The 20,522-nt window shown below is 42.6% G+C and overlaps 1 protein-coding gene across 2 annotated transcripts; it reads right to left on the bottom strand.

Annotated features, from left to right (window-relative positions):
* Window positions 1-265: 265 nt before the first annotated feature.
* Window positions 266-20,082, bottom strand: LOC135514287 (long-chain-fatty-acid--CoA ligase ACSBG2-like). Of its 2 annotated transcripts, none has more exons than XM_064937655.1 (15): window positions 19,819-20,082; window positions 15,348-15,422; window positions 14,912-15,186; window positions 10,516-10,787; window positions 9,294-9,382; window positions 8,753-8,873; window positions 8,098-8,178; window positions 7,597-7,746; window positions 7,154-7,321; window positions 6,776-6,957; window positions 5,924-6,157; window positions 5,479-5,696; window positions 4,000-4,139; window positions 3,565-3,808; window positions 266-1,130 (listed from the first exon to the last, which is right to left on the bottom strand). In XM_064937655.1, the coding sequence occupies exons 2-15, from the start codon at window positions 15,410-15,412 to the stop codon at window positions 1,045-1,047; spliced, it is 2,325 nt and encodes a 774-aa protein (XP_064793727.1). In that variant the 5' UTR covers window positions 15,413-15,422; window positions 19,819-20,082; the 3' UTR covers window positions 266-1,044. The 2 variants fall into 2 exon arrangements, with proteins under 2 accessions (XP_064793727.1, XP_064793728.1); XM_064937656.1 differs by having other exon boundaries at window positions 14,912-15,122; window positions 19,819-20,081.
* Between the last annotated feature and the right edge of the window lie 440 nt (window positions 20,083-20,522).

The raw sequence follows: 20,522 nt of genomic DNA, 5'->3' as shown, positions 1-20,522 counted from the left end.
GGTTACCCTGCCGCCCAAAATGAAGAAAAAGGGAAGGGGTCTGAATACTCTACCAAAAGTGCTTCAACAAAGTACTGAGTAAAGGGTCTGAATACTTATGTAAATGAGATATTTCCCTTTTTTTTTAATCTAAATTTGCAAAAATGTATAAAAACCCAAATTTTGCTTTGTCATTATAGGGTATTGTGTGTAGATTGATGAGAGACAATTCAATCAATTTTCGAACAAGGCTGTAATGTAACAAAATGTGGAAAAACTCAAGGGGTCTGAATACTTTCCAAATTTACTGCATGTAGCTAGTATAAAGCCTCTTCACAAATGGTTTCTATCAAGTCATAGCTATCACATCACTGGCACCGTTCTCTGATGAGGAGATTTTTAATTGTTGTTCCAGTGAAAAAACAGACACTAACTTGGACAGCAGCAAGTAAGGTGTGTGTGAGATACTACCAAAGTTACTTTTTTTGTCCAGAAGAGCTTGTTGGCTTGAAATCGTTCCTGATTTTATTGATCAAGTTCATTTAACACATAAACATTTACATTTCAATATTTCTTCATGTACACAGAAAAGCATTGGGTAAAATTCCAAACAATTGTTGTGATTCATAGTATTTTTATGGAATCAAAAACATAACATTAATGATCAAATAATATGTTTCAGTATCATTGTCCTTTACTTAAAGTGATGTGTACTATATTGTCCTTGGTATGTCCTTAGAGTCGCATTGAGAGAAAATGAGTGTTTTTTTGCAAACATATATTTTACAAATAATAAAATAAAAGTCTATGACAGTGATACGACTTTGAAAGTATTGCTACGGTTGCAATTAGAGTTATTTATTTTTTTATACCATGCTTGCACAGTTGTGGACACTAGATTTGGCAATGATGATTATATGGTTTATTTACAAAAAAGTGCTAATATCGTTGCTGTGTAATCTTATGTGCATAAAAACAGCTTAAATATTGACATAGAGCAGATATATTTGATAGGTCAATAACTACAACAGTCCAATGTTCTCCAGTCCTGTTTGAGTGCCTCTGTTACTCTTGTGCCATTCCATAAATATCATTGATTTTCTCCTGGAACATTTTGACAACAACCCCCCTCTTTAGCTTCAAGGTAGGTCCTGGAGAGAATATTGAAGAAAGAAAGGATATTCAACCAGACTTATTGTGCTCTCAAAATGAGTGTCCCCTCTTTCCTGTGCTCCCAATCACATTTGATGTACTCAACAGCTTGGAAGAAAGATTATATAATGTAATGGTATTCAGAGGAATGTTGTTTAGTTTGAAACAGTCACACAACTGCCTTGTCAGATACAGTATGTGTTAAACATTACTGGTAAAACATTCATTTCAGATACTGTATGTGATTAACTTCAGATATTGTGCGTGTTAAACATTACTGGTAAAACATTCATTTCAGATACCGTATGTGATTAACTTCAGATATTGTGCGTGATAAACATTACTGGTAAAACATGCATTTCAGATACCGTATGTGATTAACTTCAGATATTGTGCGTGTTAAACATTACTGGTAAAACATTCATTTCAGATACCGTATGTGATTAACTTCAGATATTGTGCGTGTTAAACATTACTGGTAAAACATTCATTTCAGATACCGTATGTGATTAACTTCAGATATTGTGCGTGATAAACATTACTGGCAAAACATTTACTTCTCTCTCAACGTTCTTTGTAAAAGCGTGTCAAATTCTGAAAAAGCTAATTATCTATTAATTATCTATTGAAAATTACATACAGTAACATCACAAGAGTAGCTTTAGTTTAACAATCTAAGTTAGTTTAATATACAGTACTATCAAAAGTTTGGACACACCTACTCATTCAAGGGTTTATCTTTATTTTTAGTATCTTCTACATTGTAGAATAATAGTGAAGACATCAACACTATGAAATAAAACATATGGAATCATGTAATAACCAAAAACGTCTTAGACAAATCAAAATATATTTTATATTTGAAATACTTCAAAATAGCCACCCTTTGCCTTGATTACAGCTTGACACTCTTGGCATTCTCTCAACCAGCTTCATGAGGTAGCCACCTGGAATTCATTTCAATTAACAAGTAGCCTTGTTAAAAGTTCATCTTAATGTGTTTGAGCCAATCAGCCAATCAGCCAATCAACATCAACTGTTCAGAGGAGACTGTTTGAATCAGACCTTTATGTAATTAACCTTCATTTAACCAGGCAAGTCAGTTAAGAGCAAATTTGTATTTACAATGATGGCCTACCCAGGCCAGGACAATGCTAAGCCTATGGGACTCTCAATGACGGCCTGATGTAATACAGCCTGGAATAAAACCAGGGTCTGTAGTGATGCCTCTAGCACTGAGATGCAGTGCCTTAGACCACTGCGTCTGTCACGACTTCCGCCGAAGTCGGTCCCTCTCCTTGTTCGGACGGCGTTCGGCGGTTGACGTCACCGGCCTTCTCGCCATCGCCGATCCACTTTTCATTTTCCATTTGTTTTGTCTTTGACTTACACACCTGGTTTCAATCCCCCAATTACCTGTTCATTATTTAACCCTCTGTTCCCCCATGTTTGTGATTGTTTCTATGTAGGAAGGTCCGTTATTGTGGGCTCTGTTTTTGTATTGCATTTATTATATGTTGAGTAAAATACGTTTACACCAGTTACACACGGACTTCCTTACAGCGTCACTCGGGAGCCCGATGGTCGAATTGCTGCAAAGAAACCACAACTAAAGGACACCAATAAGAAGAGGAGACTTGCTTGGGCCAAGAAACATGAGCAATGGACATCAGACCGGTGGAAATCATTCCTTTGGTCTGATGAGTACAAATTTGAGATTTTTGGTTCCAACCGCAGTGTCTTTGTGAGACGCAGAATAGGTGAAGGGATGATCTCTGCATGTGTGGTTCCCACCGTGAAGCATGGATAGGGAGGTGTGATGGTGCTTTGCTGGTGACACTATCAGTGACTTATTTAGAATCCAAGGCACACTTAACCAGCATGGCTACCACATCATTCTGTAGCGATACGCCATCCCAGCTTGTTTGCGCTTAGCGGGACTATCATTCGTTTTTCAACAGGACATTGAGCCAAAACACACCTCCAGGCTGTGTAAGGGCTATTTGACCAATAAGGAGAGTGATGGAGTGCTGCATGAGATGACCTGGCCGCCACAATCACCCAACCTCAATCCAATTGAGATGAGTTGGACCACAGAGTGAAGAAAAAACAGCCAACAAGTGCTCAGCATATGTGGGAACTCCTTCAAGACGGTTGGAAAAGCATTCTTCATGAAGCTAGTTGAGAGAATGCCAAGAGTGTGCAAAGCTGTCATCAAAGCAAAGGGTGGCTACTTTGATGATTTTGAAGTGATTTGTTTAACACCTTTTTTGGTTACTACATGATTCCATATGTGTGATTTCATAGCTTTGATGTCTTCACTATTATTCTATAATGTAGAAAATAGCCCCAAAAAATACAAATCCTTGAATGAGTGGGTGTGTTCAAACTTTTGACTGGTACTGTATATATTTCTCACACTGACTGACTCACCCAGTTCTCCCCCGGATATGGAGAAGTCTCTGTCCAAAATGACCCACTTCTGGACCCTCTGGGCGTTGGAGTTGGCCTTAGCATTTACCCGGTCTATGCCCTCCTGGATGGCCTTGTAAATAGCTGGCTCCTCACTGGCTATAATCTCAGAGGCTTTGGTTGCCATGACGCCACGCTGCTGGCAGAACGCCAAGGCCTCTGGGGTCAACTCGTCCGTTGGATCGCCGTTGTCGTCGACTACACACTATGGAAGGAGAGTGGGGTCTAAGGTTAGGAGTGATCCAGGAGTCTTTCTGAACAGAGCCTGGTTCCAGATCTGTTTGTGCTGTATAATTCTATTTGAATTGCTTAATAATTCTAAAGCAATAATTCTAAAGTATGCCAATGAACATAGGAGTTGGCAATACAGTCCACATCTAATGTTTGAGGCCTTACTTTGAGTGTGAGCATCATAGAGAGGAATTTGAGCTTGTCTCCGAGCAACATGGCGTTGCTGATGATGGCGGTCTCTGCTTTCACTGCATCCTCAATGGGCACAGGTGGAATATTCTCTCCTCCTGCTGTTATGATCAGCTCTGCAGGATAAGATATGTCATACTTAGCTAGATATTTAGATCATAGATCTACATGATGTTCAATGATGATTATCTTGTATATCCAGGCTCAAGGTAGGAGATACCCTTCGGTACACAAAATCGACCTTAGATCAGTGTCTTGAGGAAACAGCATCTTACTCATATCAAAACAGAACACTGGCAGGGATGTTGTGTAATGGCTAAATACAGTACATCTAGAAAATAAACTATTTTATTTATTTATTTTTTATTTCACCTTTATTTAACCAGGTAGGCCAGTTGAGAACAAGTTCTCATTTACAACTGCAACCTGGCCAAGATAAAGCAAAGCAGTGCGACAAAAACAACAACACAGAGTTACACATGGAATAAACAAACGTACAGTCAATAACACAATAGAAAATCTGTAAACAGTGTGTGCAAAGGAAGTAATGAGGTAAGGCAATAAATAGGCCAAAGTAGCGAAGTAATTACAATGTATCAATTAACACTGGAGTGATAGATGTGCAGATGAGGATGTGCAAGTAGAAATACTGGTGTGCAAAAGAGTAGAAAAATAAATAAATATGAGGATGAGGTAGATAATTGGTTGGATGGGTTATTTACAGATGGGCTGTGTACAGCTGCAGCGATTGGTAAGCTGCTATGACAGCTGATGCTTAAAGTTAGTGAGGGAGATATAAGTCTCCAACTTCAGTGATTTTTACAATTTGTTCCAGTCATTGGCAGCAGAGAACTGGAAGGAAAGGTGGCAAAAGGAGGTGTTGACTTTGGGGATGACCAGTGAAATATACCTGCTGGAACGCGTGCTATGGGTGGGTGTTGTTATGGTGACCAGGGAGCTGAGATAAGGCGGAGATTTACCTAGCAAAGACTTATAGATGACCAGGAGCCAGTGGATTAGGGAACGAGTATGTAGCGAGGACCAGCCAACGAGAGCATGCAGTTCGCAATGGTGGATAGTATATGAGGCTTTGGTGACAAAACGGATGGCACTGTGATAGACTGCTTCCAATTTGCTGAGTAGAGTGTTGGAGGCTATTTTGGAAATTACATCGCCGAAGTCAAGGATCGGCAGGATAGTCAGTTTTACAAGGGTATGTTTGGCAGCATGAGTGAAGGAGGCTTTGTTTTGCGAAATAGGAAGCCGATTCTAGATTTAATTTTGGATTGGAGATGCTTAATATGAATCTGTAAGGAGAGTTTACAGTCTAGCCAGACACCTAGGTATTTATTGTTGTCCACATATTCTAAGTCAGAACCGTCCACAGTAGTGATTCTAGGCGGGCAGGTGCGGGCAGCACCCGCCCGCCTAGCATCACTTCTCTAAGTACTATACCCTTTATCCTCCCTGTGATGAACAGAAAGTTGTCCTTGTCGTGCTTGCCCAGGTCTCCAGAGTGCAGCCAGCCTTCCTGGTCCAAGGCCTCCTCAGTCTTTTCTGGCTCGTTCAGGTAGCCCATGAACACATGACGCCCCCAGAAACAGATCTCACCATTCCCATCCTCGTCTGGCTTGTCCAATTTTGTCTGGCAGCCATTTATCACCTTTCCACAGCTGAGGACAACATCAAGATATTCTTTGTTGTTGACAGTTTGCTGTCAACTCTTTCTACGGTGAGACCGCAAAGCAAGAGTGTTTTAAATGTCACTTTTATATCTGATGGCTTATCTGTATCAATTCATGTTTTGCTATCACAATGCTAGCTTTGTCAACTACAAAATAATGAATGTAAACAGTCATTAAATATTGTCAGTGGACATCCTAGTTTTCCAGTTGCTGACCTCATGATCTTGAAGTTATTCTCCCAGGAGATGGTGTGAGGGCCGGTGCTTTCACTCATCCCATACAGCTCATACAAGGGGAGGCGAAGGCTCATGAAATACTCCAGGGTCTCCATAGTGATGGGTGCGGCCCCTGTTAAGCAGTTCCTGCAGCGGTCCAGGCCCATGGCCCAGTGAACCTTCTTAAAAACCAGGTTGTTTGCCAGCATGAAGCCCCAGGGCAACAGGTTCTCACTGGAATCCACAACAAACAAGGAGGAATGCCACACATGGTGTAAAAGATTAAAGAGATTCTCTGTTACCTTTGTATACTTTTTAAGCAGTAGTTCTGATAATGACACTCACGAGCCAAAAGCGGTCCCCGAAAATTGTGCACCATGTCATTGCTTGCTGTCTCTCGTTTTGCTGTGTGTGCACCTTGCTAGCTGTCTCTCAAATGGTGAGCGGCTGATTGGCTGAAACTGAAATTGCTCGGGGCCTGGCCCACATGGTGGAAAATGTAGGGAAAATGGCGCTGCAAAGCTTCCAGTGAACAAACTAGGGGTTTTCTGGCTAATTGAGGTAAGACAGTAATTCTGCCAATAGATTATGAATGTATGAACAAAACAAATTGACATATCCAGCCCAAAGCGGGAGGAACAAAAAATATTTACTAGTCGCCAGACTTGGCTGGAATTTAATCTAGTTTAGAATACAAAAAAATGCTATTTGGGCATGAGTGAGGATGTATGTTTTTTTTAAATTGTTATTGATAAGATAATGTCTATGGGTGAAATTTGATGCACTGAAAATCTGCATTATTTCTGAAGTACGGGTTTGATTGAACAACAAGAACCCGAGCTAAATTCTTACCCATTCATGGCACTGTAGCTGGCTTGCAATCCGATGGATTTAGCCCAGTCTGCCACTCTTTTCCTCATACCAGAGGACTTGGCACCAATGGCTTTCATCTTCTCCTGCATCTTCTCCCACACACGGGGAACTCCCAGGAAACTGGTGGGGCGCACCTCTTTCAGAGTAGTCCCCAAAGAGCCCTATGAAATCATAAAGTTGCTGGTTATCAAGTCATATCAAGTTACTCCAGTCCATGTTACTCCAGTCCCACCCTTCCCAACCAAGTCAAAACCAAACTACCACAATTCAATCAATTGTTCCCAATGTAAATAGCATTTTGAATGGAAAGTAATGCACGTCATCAATTTCTGTAGTATAATAGTTATGTATTCTGACCTTCAGGGCGTCTGGTTCTGCGAAATACGTCACCGCTGCGAATCTCATGGCAATCCATATGTCGTTGACCTGGGCAGCTACATGGCTCAGGGGCAGGTAGCTCACCACCACCTCCTCACCATGTTTCAGATCTGGCATGATGCCCACCGCATTTGAAGTCCAGGTAATCTGAGGAGAGAGTCGGTCACCACTTAGAGGAAAAACTTATACGCTACTTTTTTGTTTGTCCTTACCGTGAACAATACATGGACAAAATTATGAATTTTTCACATACTGTATCCAGAGCACAGTGGCCACAGAGCTATCTCAACCATATAGTACTACTGTAATGTGTCTGAGGGAGCCACCACATTCTGTGAGGATGAAGGAAAGGCCAGCTGGTTACTGCAGTACAGTAAATGTAAATGTAAATATAGAGCTTTTTCCTCAATAGGAATACTCACATTGTCATGACTCAGCATGACCCCTTTGGGGTTGCCTGTGGTTCCAGAGGTGTAGATGAGCGTACAACACTGGTTAGCCCTCTGACTGTCCACCACAGCACTCAGCTGTTCATCAGACACCTCCTCACCCAGCTTCATAAACTCAGCCCACTGTAGGAGGACAGAGGTTGAGTCGGTAACACCTGATTCACATTATAGAGCCAATCCGAATCGTACTGTGCTGGCTTAGATATGTTCTATTCACATGATCCTTTTCAGAAGGGCTACTGTATACTATGGTGGTTGTGTTAACAAAGCCAGCCCAGTGCAGCTCGACATGGCTCTGTTTGCTCAGTAATGTGAATGGATTAACAGTCTCACAGTTACAGTGTAGGAAAGGAAATATTCTAGGAAATAATGTGTGCTACTAACAATTCTATCTATTAGGCAAAACATTTGTGTTTTTTTTCCAGCTGGCTAAACTTGATCTTGTTTATAGATATTCTTTTGATGCAAACTTACAGTGTACAAGTTTGGCAGCTTCTGTTGCAGTTCATCTTTGTACTGAACGATAGCTTTCAAGTGTGGAAGCTTGTCCTTAATCTGAAAGGTATGGACAAATTCGGAATTTTAGAACGAATCATTTTGGCACAAAAACAAAAAACATTTTCACTTGATCTACTTACAAATAAAACAGCACAGTAATGGATGAATTCTTTTTTTATGTGTATATTATTTGCATAATTCTGTGCATAGGTTTTATGGCTATTGGTATTTTTCAGTTTTCTCCATATATTATTGTAAACAAAATAATTGACACATTTGTCTCACCCGTTTTTTAAATATATTGCACACCTACTGTATATTACTTGACATGGATAAATAAAGCCAAAATGTATTTCTGTTTTCCTTATGTCTACTGTGTAATTTATTGTGATGTTAATGTGTCATATGTTTTCAACTGACCGGATGTACATGCCTCTAGAGGTTATTTAAGTAGGTGTGTTTCACAGTGGTGTATCACCTGACGAAGATCCAACTCAGATCGAAACATATTTTTTTCTGGGTTTAATAAAATCACAATGGGAGTATACCAGAGTTGTGTACATTTCTTTTTTTTTATTGGCAGACATGACCAGGGGAACCATATAGTTCAGTATGTGTTATGGGGTCTCACCTGGAGGATTTTGAGGAGCTGTTTGTGGTTCTCCACCACAAGGACATTGGCCTCACAGTTGTCTGCTACATACTGACATGCCTCGGGGGAGTTGGTGGTGTAGATGCCTGCAGCAAAACCCCTGGCACACAACACACATCAAACAACTTTCTTATTGAGGCGGTTTAGACTGTGAAGGCGGATTAGACTGCTGAAGCAGCTGGTTGTTCAAGTCACACAGCATTTACAGTATGAACAATAGTGCAGGGTAGTGCATGGTAAGATAGTGCATGCTAGATGTATAATAATAGGGGCGGCAGGTAGTTTACTGGTTAGAGAGGTGAGTTAGTAACCGGAGGTTTGCCAGTTCGAATTCCGGGTCTGACGGGAAAATATTTGGCCTACCGTTGTTCCCTTGAGCAAGGCACTTAACCCCCCACAACAACATCTCCCGGGCACCCAGTGTGGCAGCCCCCCCGCATCGCTCCAAAAACCTGTGTATGTACAGTATGTGTGTCTTTCAGAGGGGTTAAAAGCAGAAGTCAACTGTTGTTATTATTACCCAGCCAAGATACAGCCAACGTCTGAGATGAACCACTCTGGAGAGTTAAAGCCCAGAATACCGACACCATGGTAACGCTCCAGCCCCAACTACAGTAGAGAGAGGAAGAGAAAGAGTCCGAAAGAAACATTTATAATCAATAAGAATGTGGCACACTGCCTCATTTACTGTTGGCTTACGTGATGCTTTGAAAAGTACTCCAGTTTATAGCCTCTCCTTGACACTGGAGACATAACTTAAGCATTGAATCTAACACACCCAAGTGTTGGTTTTCACCAGCACCATTCTTACAAGGAGACAGACATGGCAATGAGAAAAAAAGGAAATTATTTCTGCTGTGTAAAGATTCATCATCCCCTTCCACTGGAGGTAAAATTCTAAATAGTCCATAGCCCAGGGATCATCAACTAGATTCAGCCTTGAGACAATTTTTAAATTAAGCAATAAGGCCCTTAGCCGTGGTATATTGGACATATAAAACAACCCCCTGAAGTGCCTTATGGCTATCATAAACTGGTTACCAACGTAATTAGAGCAGTAAAAATACATATTTTGTAACACCCGTGATATACCACGACTGTCAGCCAATCAGCATTCAGAGCTCAAACCACCCAGTTTATAATGAAAAGTATGACAATGTATGCACTCACTAACGTAAGTGGCTCTGGATAAGAGCGTCTGCTAAATGACTAAAATGTCAAATGTAAAAAATTTAAAATCACAAATAATTTGTAGACCTCAGATGGACTGCAAGAAGCCCAAAAATATATGTTTGACTAAAACATAATAATTTCAAACCTTGCTTACATTTGTATACGATCACGCATCTCTCTATTATCTGTGGGAGATTTCTTTAGTTAATTTCACTTAGGGCTTATTTCCAACAATGAAAAAAGACATATAATACTAATCTACATATATATTTTTTAGCTTAGAAAATGTTGGGGGCCAAATAAAACCACCCACTGGCCAAATTTGGCTCAAATTTGGCAGTTTTCAGTGATGTTAACAGATCTTCATTAGAATTCACTGGCAAAGTTCAAAAATACTCATATGCTCTGTATAGATACAGACACTAAAAAATGCAGAATACATCCTGGTAAAAGTACATCATAACATAGAACTTTGAGAGATTATTTTCCATTAAATTCCACGCAAGCATAGAACAGAGAGCAACTAAAGAGCACAGACACCGACACAACAACTACACCAATAAACAGACCTTGAGGAAGCTCTTGGCCGCCAGTTGGCACTGCTGGAAATACTCCCTCCAGGTCAGGGTGACCCACTGCCCCTCTTTCTTAGATGCCAGTGCAGGCAGGTCTCCGTAGTGCTCCACCGTCTCCAGGAACATCTGGTGGACGGTCATGGGGGCCTTGCAGCCCAGCCCTGTCTCAGTCATCCTCAGCTTGACCGCCTGATGCCTAACGGAGCACCAGAGCTGCTCCGCTGGGGCCAGAGACACATCCGACAGCTTCAGGGGTACCGAAGCACCTGTAGTGAAATCAAATCAAATCAAACGTAATTTGTCACATGCGTCGAATACAACAAGTGTAGACCTTAGCGTGAAATGCTTACTTACAAGCCCTTGCCCAACAGTACAGTTCAAGAAGTTAAGAAAAGATTTACTAAATAAACTAAGAAAAGATTTACTAAATAAACTAAAGTAAAAATAATAAAAAGTAACACAATAACATAAACGAGGCTATATACAAGGGGTACCAGTACCGAGTCAGTGTGCAGGGGTACAGGTTAGAGGTCATTTGTAAAAAAAAAAAAAAAAAAGTAAACCTTTATTTAACTAGGCAAGTCAGTTAAGAACAATTTATTATTTTCAATGACAGCCTAGGAACAGTGGGTTAACTGCCTGTTCAGGGGCAGAATGACAGATTTGTACCTTGTCAACTCAGGGGTTTGAACTTGCAACCTTCCGGGTTACTAGTCCAACACTCTAACCACTAGGCTACCCTGCCACCTGTAGGTAGGGGTGAAGTGACTATGCATAGACAATAAACAGCGAGTAGCAGCAGTGTACAAAACAAATGGAGGAGGGGCGGGGGGTCAATGTAATAGTCCGGTGGCCATTTGATTAATTGTTCAGCAGTCTTATGGCTTGGGGGTAGAAGCTGTAAAGGAGCCTTTTGGTCCTAGGCTTGGCGCTCCAGTACCGCTTGCCGTACGATAGCAGAGAAAACAGTCTATGACTTGGGTGACTGGAGTCTCTGACAATTTTATGGGCTTTCCTCTAACACCGCCTATTATATACAGTGGAGAGAACAAGTATTTGATACACTGCCGATTTTGCAGGTTTTCCTACTTACAAAGCATGTTACAGGTCTGTAATTTTTATCATAGGTACACTTCAAATTCCAGAAAATCACATTGTATGGTTTTTAAGTAATTATTTTGTGTTTTATTGCATGACATAAGTATTTGATACATCAGAAAAGCAGAACTTAATATTTGGTACAGAAACCTTTGTTTGCAATTACAGAGATCATATGTTTCCTGTAGTTCTTGACCAGGTTTGCACACACTGCAGCAGGGATTTTGGCTGTCGCTGGGCAATACGGACTTTCAGCTCCCTCCAAAGATTTTCTATTGGGTTCAGGTCTGGAGACTGGCTAGGCCACTCCAGGACCTTGAGATGCTTCTTACGGAGCCACTCCTTAGTTGCCCTGGCTGTGTGTTTCGGGTCGTTGTCATGCTGGAAGACCCAGCCACGACCCATCTTCAATGCTCTTACTGAGGGAAGGAGGTTGTTGGCCAAGATCTCGCGATACATGGCCCCATCCATCCTCCCCTCAATACGGTGCAGTCGTCCTGTCCCCTTTGCAGAAGAGCATCCCCAAAGAATGATGTTTCCACCTCCATGCTTCACGGTTGGGATGGTGTTCTTGGGGTTGTCTTCATCCTTCTTCTTCTTCCAAACACGGCGAGTGGAGTTTAGACCAAAAAGCTCTATTTTTGTCTTATCAGACCACATGACCTTCTCCCCTTCCTCCTCTGGATCATCCAGATGGTCATTGGCAAACTTCAGACGGGCCTGGACATGCGCTGGCTTGAGCAGGGGGACCTTTCGTGCGCTGCTGGATTTTAATCCATGACAGCGTAGTGTGTTACTCATGGTTTCTTTGAGACTGTGGTCCCAGCTCTCTTCAGGTCATTGACCAGGTCCTGCCGTGTCGTTCTGGGCTGATCCCTCACCTTCCTCATGATCATTGATGCCCCACGAGGTGAGATCTTGCATGGAGCCCCATACCGAGGGTGATTGACCGTCATCTTGAACTTCTTCCATTTTCTAATAATTGCGCCAACAGTTGTTGCCTTCTCACCAAGCTGCTTGCCTATTGTCCTGTAGCCCATCCCAGCCTTGTGCAGGTCTACAATTTTAGCCCTGATGTCCTTACACAGCTCTCTGGTCTTGGCCATTGTGGAGAGGTTGGAGTCTGTTTGATTGAGTGTGTGGACAGGTGTTTTTTATACAGGTAACGAGTTCAAACAGGTGCAGTTAATACAGGTAATGAGTGGAGAACAGGAGGGCTTCTTAAAGAAAAACTAACAGGTCTGTGAGAGACGGAATTCTAACTGGTTGGTAGGTGATCAAATACTTATTTCATGCAATAAAATGCTAATTAATTACTTAAAAATCATACAATGGGATTTTCTGGATTTTTGTTTTAGATTCCGTCTCTCACAGTTGAAGTGTACCTATGATAAGAAATTACAGACATCTGTATCAAATACTTGTTCTCCCCACTGTAGGTCCTGGACTGCAGGAAGCTTAGTCCCCTCTGTAGTGCCATAGGGTCAGATGCCGAGGAGTGCCATATCAAGCTGTGATGCAATCGGTCAAGATGCTCTCGATGATGCAGCTGTAGATCTTTTTGAGGATCTGGGGACCCATCCCAAATCTTTTCACTCTCCTGAGGGCGAAAAGGTTTTGTTGTGCTCTCTTCACGACTGTCTTGGTGTGTTCGGACCATAAATGATCTTTGGCTATGTTGTCACCAAGGTACTTGACACTCTCGGCCCACTCTACTACAGCCCCATTGATGTTAATAAGGGCCTGTTTGGCCCGCCTTTTCCTGTAGTCCACGATCAGCTCCTTTGTCTTGCTCACATTGAGGGAGAAGTTGTTGTCCTGGCACCACACTGCCAGTTCTCTGACCTCCTCCCTATAGGCTGTCTCATCGTTGCCGGTGATCAGGCCTACCACTGTTGTGTCATCAGCAAACTTAATGATGGTGTTGGAGTATTGTTTGGCCACACAGTCGTGGGTGAACAGGGAGTAAAGGAGGGGACTAAGTACACACCCCTGAGGGGCTCCTGTGTTGAGGATCAGCGTGGCAGACGTGCTGTTTCCTACCCTTACCACCTAGGGGTGGCCCATCAGGAAGTCCAGGATCCAGTTGCAGAGGGAGGTGTTTAGTCCTAGGGTCCTTAGCTTAGTGATGAGCTTCGTGGGCACTGTGGTGTTGAACGCTGAGCTGTAGTCAATGAATAGCATTCTCACATAGGTGTTCCTTAAGTCCAGGTGGGAAAGGGCAGTATGGAGTGTGATTGAGATTGTGTCATTTGTGGATCTGTTGGGGTGGTATGCGAATTGGAGTGGGTCTAGGGTATCCAGGAGGATGCTGTTGATGAGAGCCATGACCAGCCTTTCAAAGCACTTCATGGATACCGACGTGAGTGCTACGGGGCGGTAATATTTAGGCAGGTTACCTTTGCTTCCTTGGGCATAGGACAATGGTGGTTTGTTTGATGGTGGTTTGTTTGAAACATGTTGGTATTACAGACTCGTCGATGCACTTATTGATGAAGCCAATGACTGAGGTGGTATACTCTTCAATGCCATTGGATATATCCCGGAACATATTCCAGTCGGTGCTAGTATAACAGTCCTGTAGTGTAGCATCCATGTCATCTGACTTCTTGTAGTATGGGGACAGCAGGGGCAGCAGTTTCCTGCCATCAGTTGTAGTTTATGAAGTAATCTCAAAGACTAGTATTCCCCTGCCCTGTCCCCGGTGGACCACAGGCAGGTACAGAATGAGAATGTGTTCTCAGTGTAAAATAAGGGTTAAATAAAACAGAAGTCAGGGTGTGTGCCTATTTCTGAGAATCAGACTGGACTATCTATATCCCACCCTCCTTCGCTGTCTCAGTGTGAAGCATAACCATTTGAACCCTCTTAACTAGAGCTGGACTGCCTGTATCATATTGATTCAGAGAATAGAGGAAGCTATGGAATGTCCCTGCCTACCCACCAATCAGGTTTGATTGGTGAAACTGGCTCTGATTAAATAGAAAAGGTTGATTGATCAAAATCATGCAATGGGGGACAGGTAAATCATTTTCTTCCTCAAGAGATGAAATAACACATTTCCTCAAAGGTCAGAATAACTGCAACCTTGAACTGATTATGCTATTAGGCACATTTCTGTCAACCTGTTCCACACGTTTCTTTATAACTGCTGTATTATGAACTACAAAACACAATCATGTTTCTCTTATAGGTGATAAACATCTGATCTGCTTCAGTTAATTAAGTTGAGTCCATACCCTATTAAAAAAACATCTTAGCTCTACCTATGATCACCATAAACTGCTATTACCTGAGAGAGGATCCCTTTGAGGTCCCTCTAGTCCGGGTGATCTGGGTGGTTTGGCTGGTGCTTCAGGTATGCTTGCTGGGGTTATCATTGCAGGTTCTACAGCAGCTGTCTCCTGGCTGTCTTTGCCCTCTCCATCTGACTCGGACTCAGAGTTTGGCTGTGGATGGTCTACTACTCCTCCGTTGACAAGGGGACTGGAATGGTTTCTGTTCTGTTGGAGTTTGGAGACTGGTGGTAACTGTTCGGTTTCGCCAAGAGGAATGTCACTCACACAACTAGAATGAAGCACATGAAAATAAAATATGCTTTAAAGAAACACTCAGTCATAAAATACTGTACCATTATTTGGTTAATATTTCGCAACTATAAACTGGTACTTCAACTGTCCTGACAGAATTTGTTCTCCAGCATAGAAGATTACTATAAGTCCACATACCTCTCAGAACTCTTCTCTACGACAGGAACCCCATTGAGGACAATGGAATCCTCTTGTTCAGACATCTTGTAATTGCTTAAATAAAAGACGTAAATTATCTACATTGGACGTGCAGAAACCACTAGATCATGATGAACAAGCTTTACATATCAAATGAATAAAATCTCTAAATAGTTTGTGCAAAGGCTCCTGATATTCTACTGATTCAAGAGAAAAAGTGTAACCTCCTGGATCTTTATATGAGTGAGTATTGCAACATGACAGCGTCTGGGGCAGTGTGTCAATAGCTGCTTAGTTCAATTGATAACAAATGGCGAAATTAAAGGGTGTGTACCAAAAAACTGTAACCATTTGCAGAGCTTTTTCTGACCTTTCACTTAAATATAGCAGGTTACACCAAGACGGTTGATTTTTAAATTAGAAAGTGACTGAGAAAGAGCGGGTATTTCTGCCCGAAAACCCCTTATTTTGTCTTATCTTCAAAGGCAGATCTCAGTCAAGGTCCTGTACAGTAGTTATCTCCACAGGCACACATGGTAAATGTGTTGGTTTTTAACATGTCTCAAATACAACATAGGCCCAAAGCATGTAGTGCACATAGAGTAACATGTTGGGTTACTTGACCATGATACCTCATCATTATCTCCGACATGATGTCAATCAGCCTAAGATGAAAAATGTCAGTGAAATTATGCCATCTTGTGTTTTATCTTGAAATTGAAGACAATTTTCACACATATCTGCTCTAGATTAGCTATGACAATCATAATGATGACATGCCTTGAGTATACCATATTGCCAAGAAGCTGCTAAACATGTATGGAGAGAGAAAAATGGATGAGGTCACTTCAAATTCCAAACAAGTAGCTACAATATTGAGACAGAGCTCATAACAGTGACATAGCATTTTTCTCTGGTTCATGAAGACATTGTTTTGTTTCACCACTTCAACAAGAAAAGAACAGAAGATTCGTCCAGATAGATCAGATAACTATGGTCAAAATGTCTATCTGCAAAAGTTAATCATAATTGCAAAACAATTGCTTAAGTTATGTGGCAAAGTAAACACTGAACTTTTGCACAGAATGCTGCAAACATGAGTGCTTACTGACGTTTCTGCAAAAGAAAAACAATGGATAGAATCTCTATGCTCTCTTAAAGGATCAATGCACGCGTTTTTATCTCAATATCAAATCATTTCTGGGTAACAATTAAGCACCTTAACGTGATTGTTTTAAATTAGAAATGGTAAAACAAAATGAACAAAAATTGCTTCTTAGCAAGAGCAATTTCCCAAGCATGTCACGCCCTGGTCGAAATATATTGTGTTTTTCTTCTTTTATTTGGTCAGGCCAGGGTGTGACATGGGTTATTGTGGTGTGTTTTTGTCTTGGGGTTTTGTGGGGTGTCTAGCGTAGTCTATGGCTGCCTGAGGCGGTTCTCAATCAGAGTCAGGTGATTATCGTTGTCTCTGATTGGGAACCATATTTAGGCAGCCATATTCTTTGAGGTTTTCGTGGGTGATTGTTCCTGTCTCTGTGTTTGTAGTCACAAGATAGGCTGTATAGTTTTTCACGTTTCCGTCTGTTGTTTTTGTACATTTCAGTAGTTTCATGTCTAGTCATTTTTCATCAATAAACATGAGTAACCACCACGCTGCATTTTGGTCCGCTCCTCCTTCAACAGAAGAACGCCGTTACAAAATCACCCACCACAACAGGACCAAGCGGCGTGGTGACAAGCAGCGGTAGCAGGAGCAGCGAAAAGAGGAAGGGACATGGGAAGACGTTTTGGAAGGCAAGGGTTGTTACACTTGGGAGGAGATACTGGCTGGAAGAGATCGCCTCCCATGGGAACAGGTGGAGGCACTTAGGAGAGCAGAGGCAGCCGGAGAGAGGAGCCGGCGATACGAGGGAACACGGTTGGCTAGGAAGCCCGAGAGTCAGCCCCAAAAATTTCTTGGGGGGGGGGGGCTCAGGGAGAGTGTGGCAGAGTCAGGAGTCAGACCTGAGCCAACTCTCCCTGTTTATCGTGAGGAGCCAAGGAGGAGACCAGAACCAGAGCCGGTGTTGGAGGTGAGCGAAACAGAGACTGTGAAGGAGTTAATGGGGAAATTGGAGGAGAGAGCAATGAGGGAGTTGCTGTGTTGGTGCTTTAAATATGGAATTCGCCCAACGGAGCGTGTCGGGGATTTGATGGCACCTGGGTCAGCACTCCATACTCGTCCTGAGGTGCGTGTTAGTCGGCTGGTTAAGATGGTGCCAGCCTCACGCACCAGGCCTCCTGTGCACCTTCCTAGCCTTACACGTCCTGTGCCAGCACTGCTCTCAAGATCTCCAGTACGCCTTCACGGTCTAGCCCATCCTGTGCCACCTCCACACACCAGCCCTCCGGTGGCAGCTCCCCGCACCAGGCTTCCTGTGCGTGTCCTCGGCCCAGTACCACCAGTGCCAGCACCACGCATCAGGCCTACAGTGCGCCTCGCCTCTCCAGCGCAGCCAGAGCCTTCCTCCTCTACAGCGCTGCTGGAGTCTCCCGCCTGTTTAGCCCAGCCAGAGCCTTCCTCCTCTCCTGCGCTGATGGAGTCTCCTGCCTGTTTAGCGCAGCCCAAGCTGTCAGTCTGCATGGAGCAGCCAGAGCTGTCAGTCTGCATGGAGCAGCCAGAGCTGTCAGTCTGCATGGAGCAGCCAGAGCTGTCAGTCTTCATGGAACAGCCAGAGCTGTCAGTCTGCATGGAGCAGCCGGAGCTGCCAGTCTGCATGGAGCTGCCAGTCTGCAAGGAGCTGCAAGTCTGCAAGGAGGTGCCAGTCTGCAAGAAGCTGTCAGTCTGCAAGGAGCTGTCAGTCTGCAAGGAGCTGCCAGTCTGCAAGGAGCTGTCAGTCTGCATGGAGCAGCCAGAGCTGCCAGACTGCATGGAGCAGCCAGAGCTGCCAGACTGCATGGAGCAGCCAGAGCTGCCAGTCTGCAAGAAGCTGCCAGTCTGTAAGAAGCCGCCAGAGCTGTCAGTCTACCAGGATCCACCAGTCAACCAGACTCTTCCAGATCTGCCAGTCAGCCAGACTCTTCCAGATCCGCCAGTCAGCCAGACTCTTCCAGAACCGCCAGCCAGCCAGAACCGCCAGCCAGCCAAAGCAAGAAATTTGATAGGACTGTCTGAGAGTGGTCTCAGTGGGAGGAGGAAACTAAAAACTAGCTGTTATTAGCAGAGAGGATTGGAACTCTTTCTTATTGGTCTATGTATTGCCTGATGATGTCACCAGGGCAGGCAGGTCAACACTCTATCCCATCAAAACAGGCTGAAATTCCGGGCAGTCTTTTCAAACACTAAAATGGCATATCATCAATTACACAATTTCACTGTATTATTCCAAACTCATGGCGTGTAAATATATATAAAACACAGATAAATCACGTTTTTGACTGCACTGGGCCTTTAACAGATTACCTCTAAACAGGTAGCAAATTGACACAAATATACCATTCTGTATCTATGTTCCTACATGAGCAAGGCCTCAACCCATCAAGTAATGAGCTGTCCATTTCAAATATTGAAATATTTTTTAGTATGTGTGTATCTCTCCAGCAGCATCAGCTCTAGAGTGACCCAGGCTAGCACTGTTTGTGTTGGCTTTAACAAGACAATAAAGAATAAGCCTGAGCCTGTTGGCAAAACAATAAAACCAGAGGAACCTGCTTGGTTAAGTTTAGTTCAAACATGTTTTTTGCATGTATGTCCTAAGATGTAGGCCAGGTCATGTTTGTTTGTTTGCTTTGAACACATGTATATATCTATATATAGATTAGGCAACCAATACATGCAGCTATTATAGGTTACCGGTCAAATTCTTTTCACTCTGAACATGCCTCTGCCCCTGAAATTCAAACATTACATTGGATTTATACCGTGAAGGCTACTGTATCAGTACCAGAAAGCAATCTAAAAGTCAAAATCACAGTAACTCTTGGTTATAATGGTTAGACAATTACATGCAATTATAGGCAACTTAACACCTCCCAGTATCAGTCAATGCTTTGCTGTAGATACTGAATAAATAATCCAAAATATTCACCAAGGTTTATAATGCAATAACTGTCCAAATGTATACCAAGACAGACAGACAGACAGACAGACAGACAGACAGACAGACAGACAGACAGACAGACAGACAGACAGACAGACAGACAGACCAATGTATACCAAGACAGACGGGCGAACGGACGGACGAACAGACAGACAGACAATTGACCCTAGTTCTCCACTCTGACATGTGAGCAAGGACTGTAGGAACATGTTGCAAGAGCTGTCTGTGATTTGTAGATTGACGTGGTGGTCTGGCATATGTAAAAATAGCCTATCGTGAAAGAATTGTAAGCACACATAAACAAATGTATTAATTCATTCCAGAGTAGTAATATTCAGCAGAATATTATAATACCTTTCTATTGAATAAAGACAGAGCAGATATCCTACCTTGTTCAGAGACTTTGTTCAGACAGGGATAGACAGAGGCAGGTGCTATATGACATCACCTTGACAGGAGAGAGTGCAGGGAAAACTTGGATGTGCACAACGTGGGACTGTCACCCAGAACAGCAGCTGATAAGCCTGTAGAGGTATGTATGGGGAACAGTACTATCCAACTCAGGTCTGTATGCACTCTTACATAATTTCCCCCACACCCGAGGGTCAAATAGCTAGTTAACAATCCACCAGTAGACTTGAACAAAGGTTACCTTCTGCATCAGTAGGTGCTGGAAACTGACAAGGAGGTTGTGTGGGGGGTAGCAGACTACATTAGAGCCTATGGATCTAAGTTAAGCCTGTGTTGACATTGCTGGGCATGTTTACATCATTGTTAAACAGTTATAAGACACATTTCACGAGAAACATATTTCTGATTCTAAGAATATGAAGTGAAACCATCACTTTAGCTCAAGACACTGGACATTTTGACTGGACTAAAGCAAGCTATTGTGTCAGCCCTTATCAGTTCTAAATCATGGGGATGTAACATTAATCGATATAGTAAGATAACTTCTGAAGGTTTATGAGAAAAGAAGAGACTTTGACCCACATACACAGATCTTTAATCTGTGGAACAAACATTGTGCAACAACAACTTGTTGTAATGTGAAACACCTCTGCATTGAAATAAGTGTAACAAATTAATGTCA

This window comes from Oncorhynchus masou, chromosome 25, assembly GCF_036934945.1.
Source record: "Oncorhynchus masou masou isolate Uvic2021 chromosome 25, UVic_Omas_1.1, whole genome shotgun sequence".
Lineage (NCBI taxonomy): Eukaryota > Metazoa > Chordata > Actinopteri > Salmoniformes > Salmonidae > Oncorhynchus > Oncorhynchus masou.
This window is presented reverse-complemented; position numbering and strand designations above follow the sequence as displayed.

Bases quoted from the DNA above. Each gene is read 5' to 3' on its own strand.
- LOC135514287 (XM_064937655.1), bottom strand. From the start codon at position 15,412: ATGTCTGAACAAGAGGATTCCATTGTCCTCAATGGGGTTCCTGTCGTA. The intron at 6,158-6,775 runs GTAAGAATTTAG...TGTGGATTCCAG, and splicing joins AGCTACAGTGCCATGAATGG to TGAGAACCTGTTGCCCTGGG. The intron at 5,697-5,923 runs GTCAGCAACTGG...TGTTGTCCTCAG, and splicing joins AATAACTTCAAGATCATGAG to CTGTGGAAAGGTGATAAATG.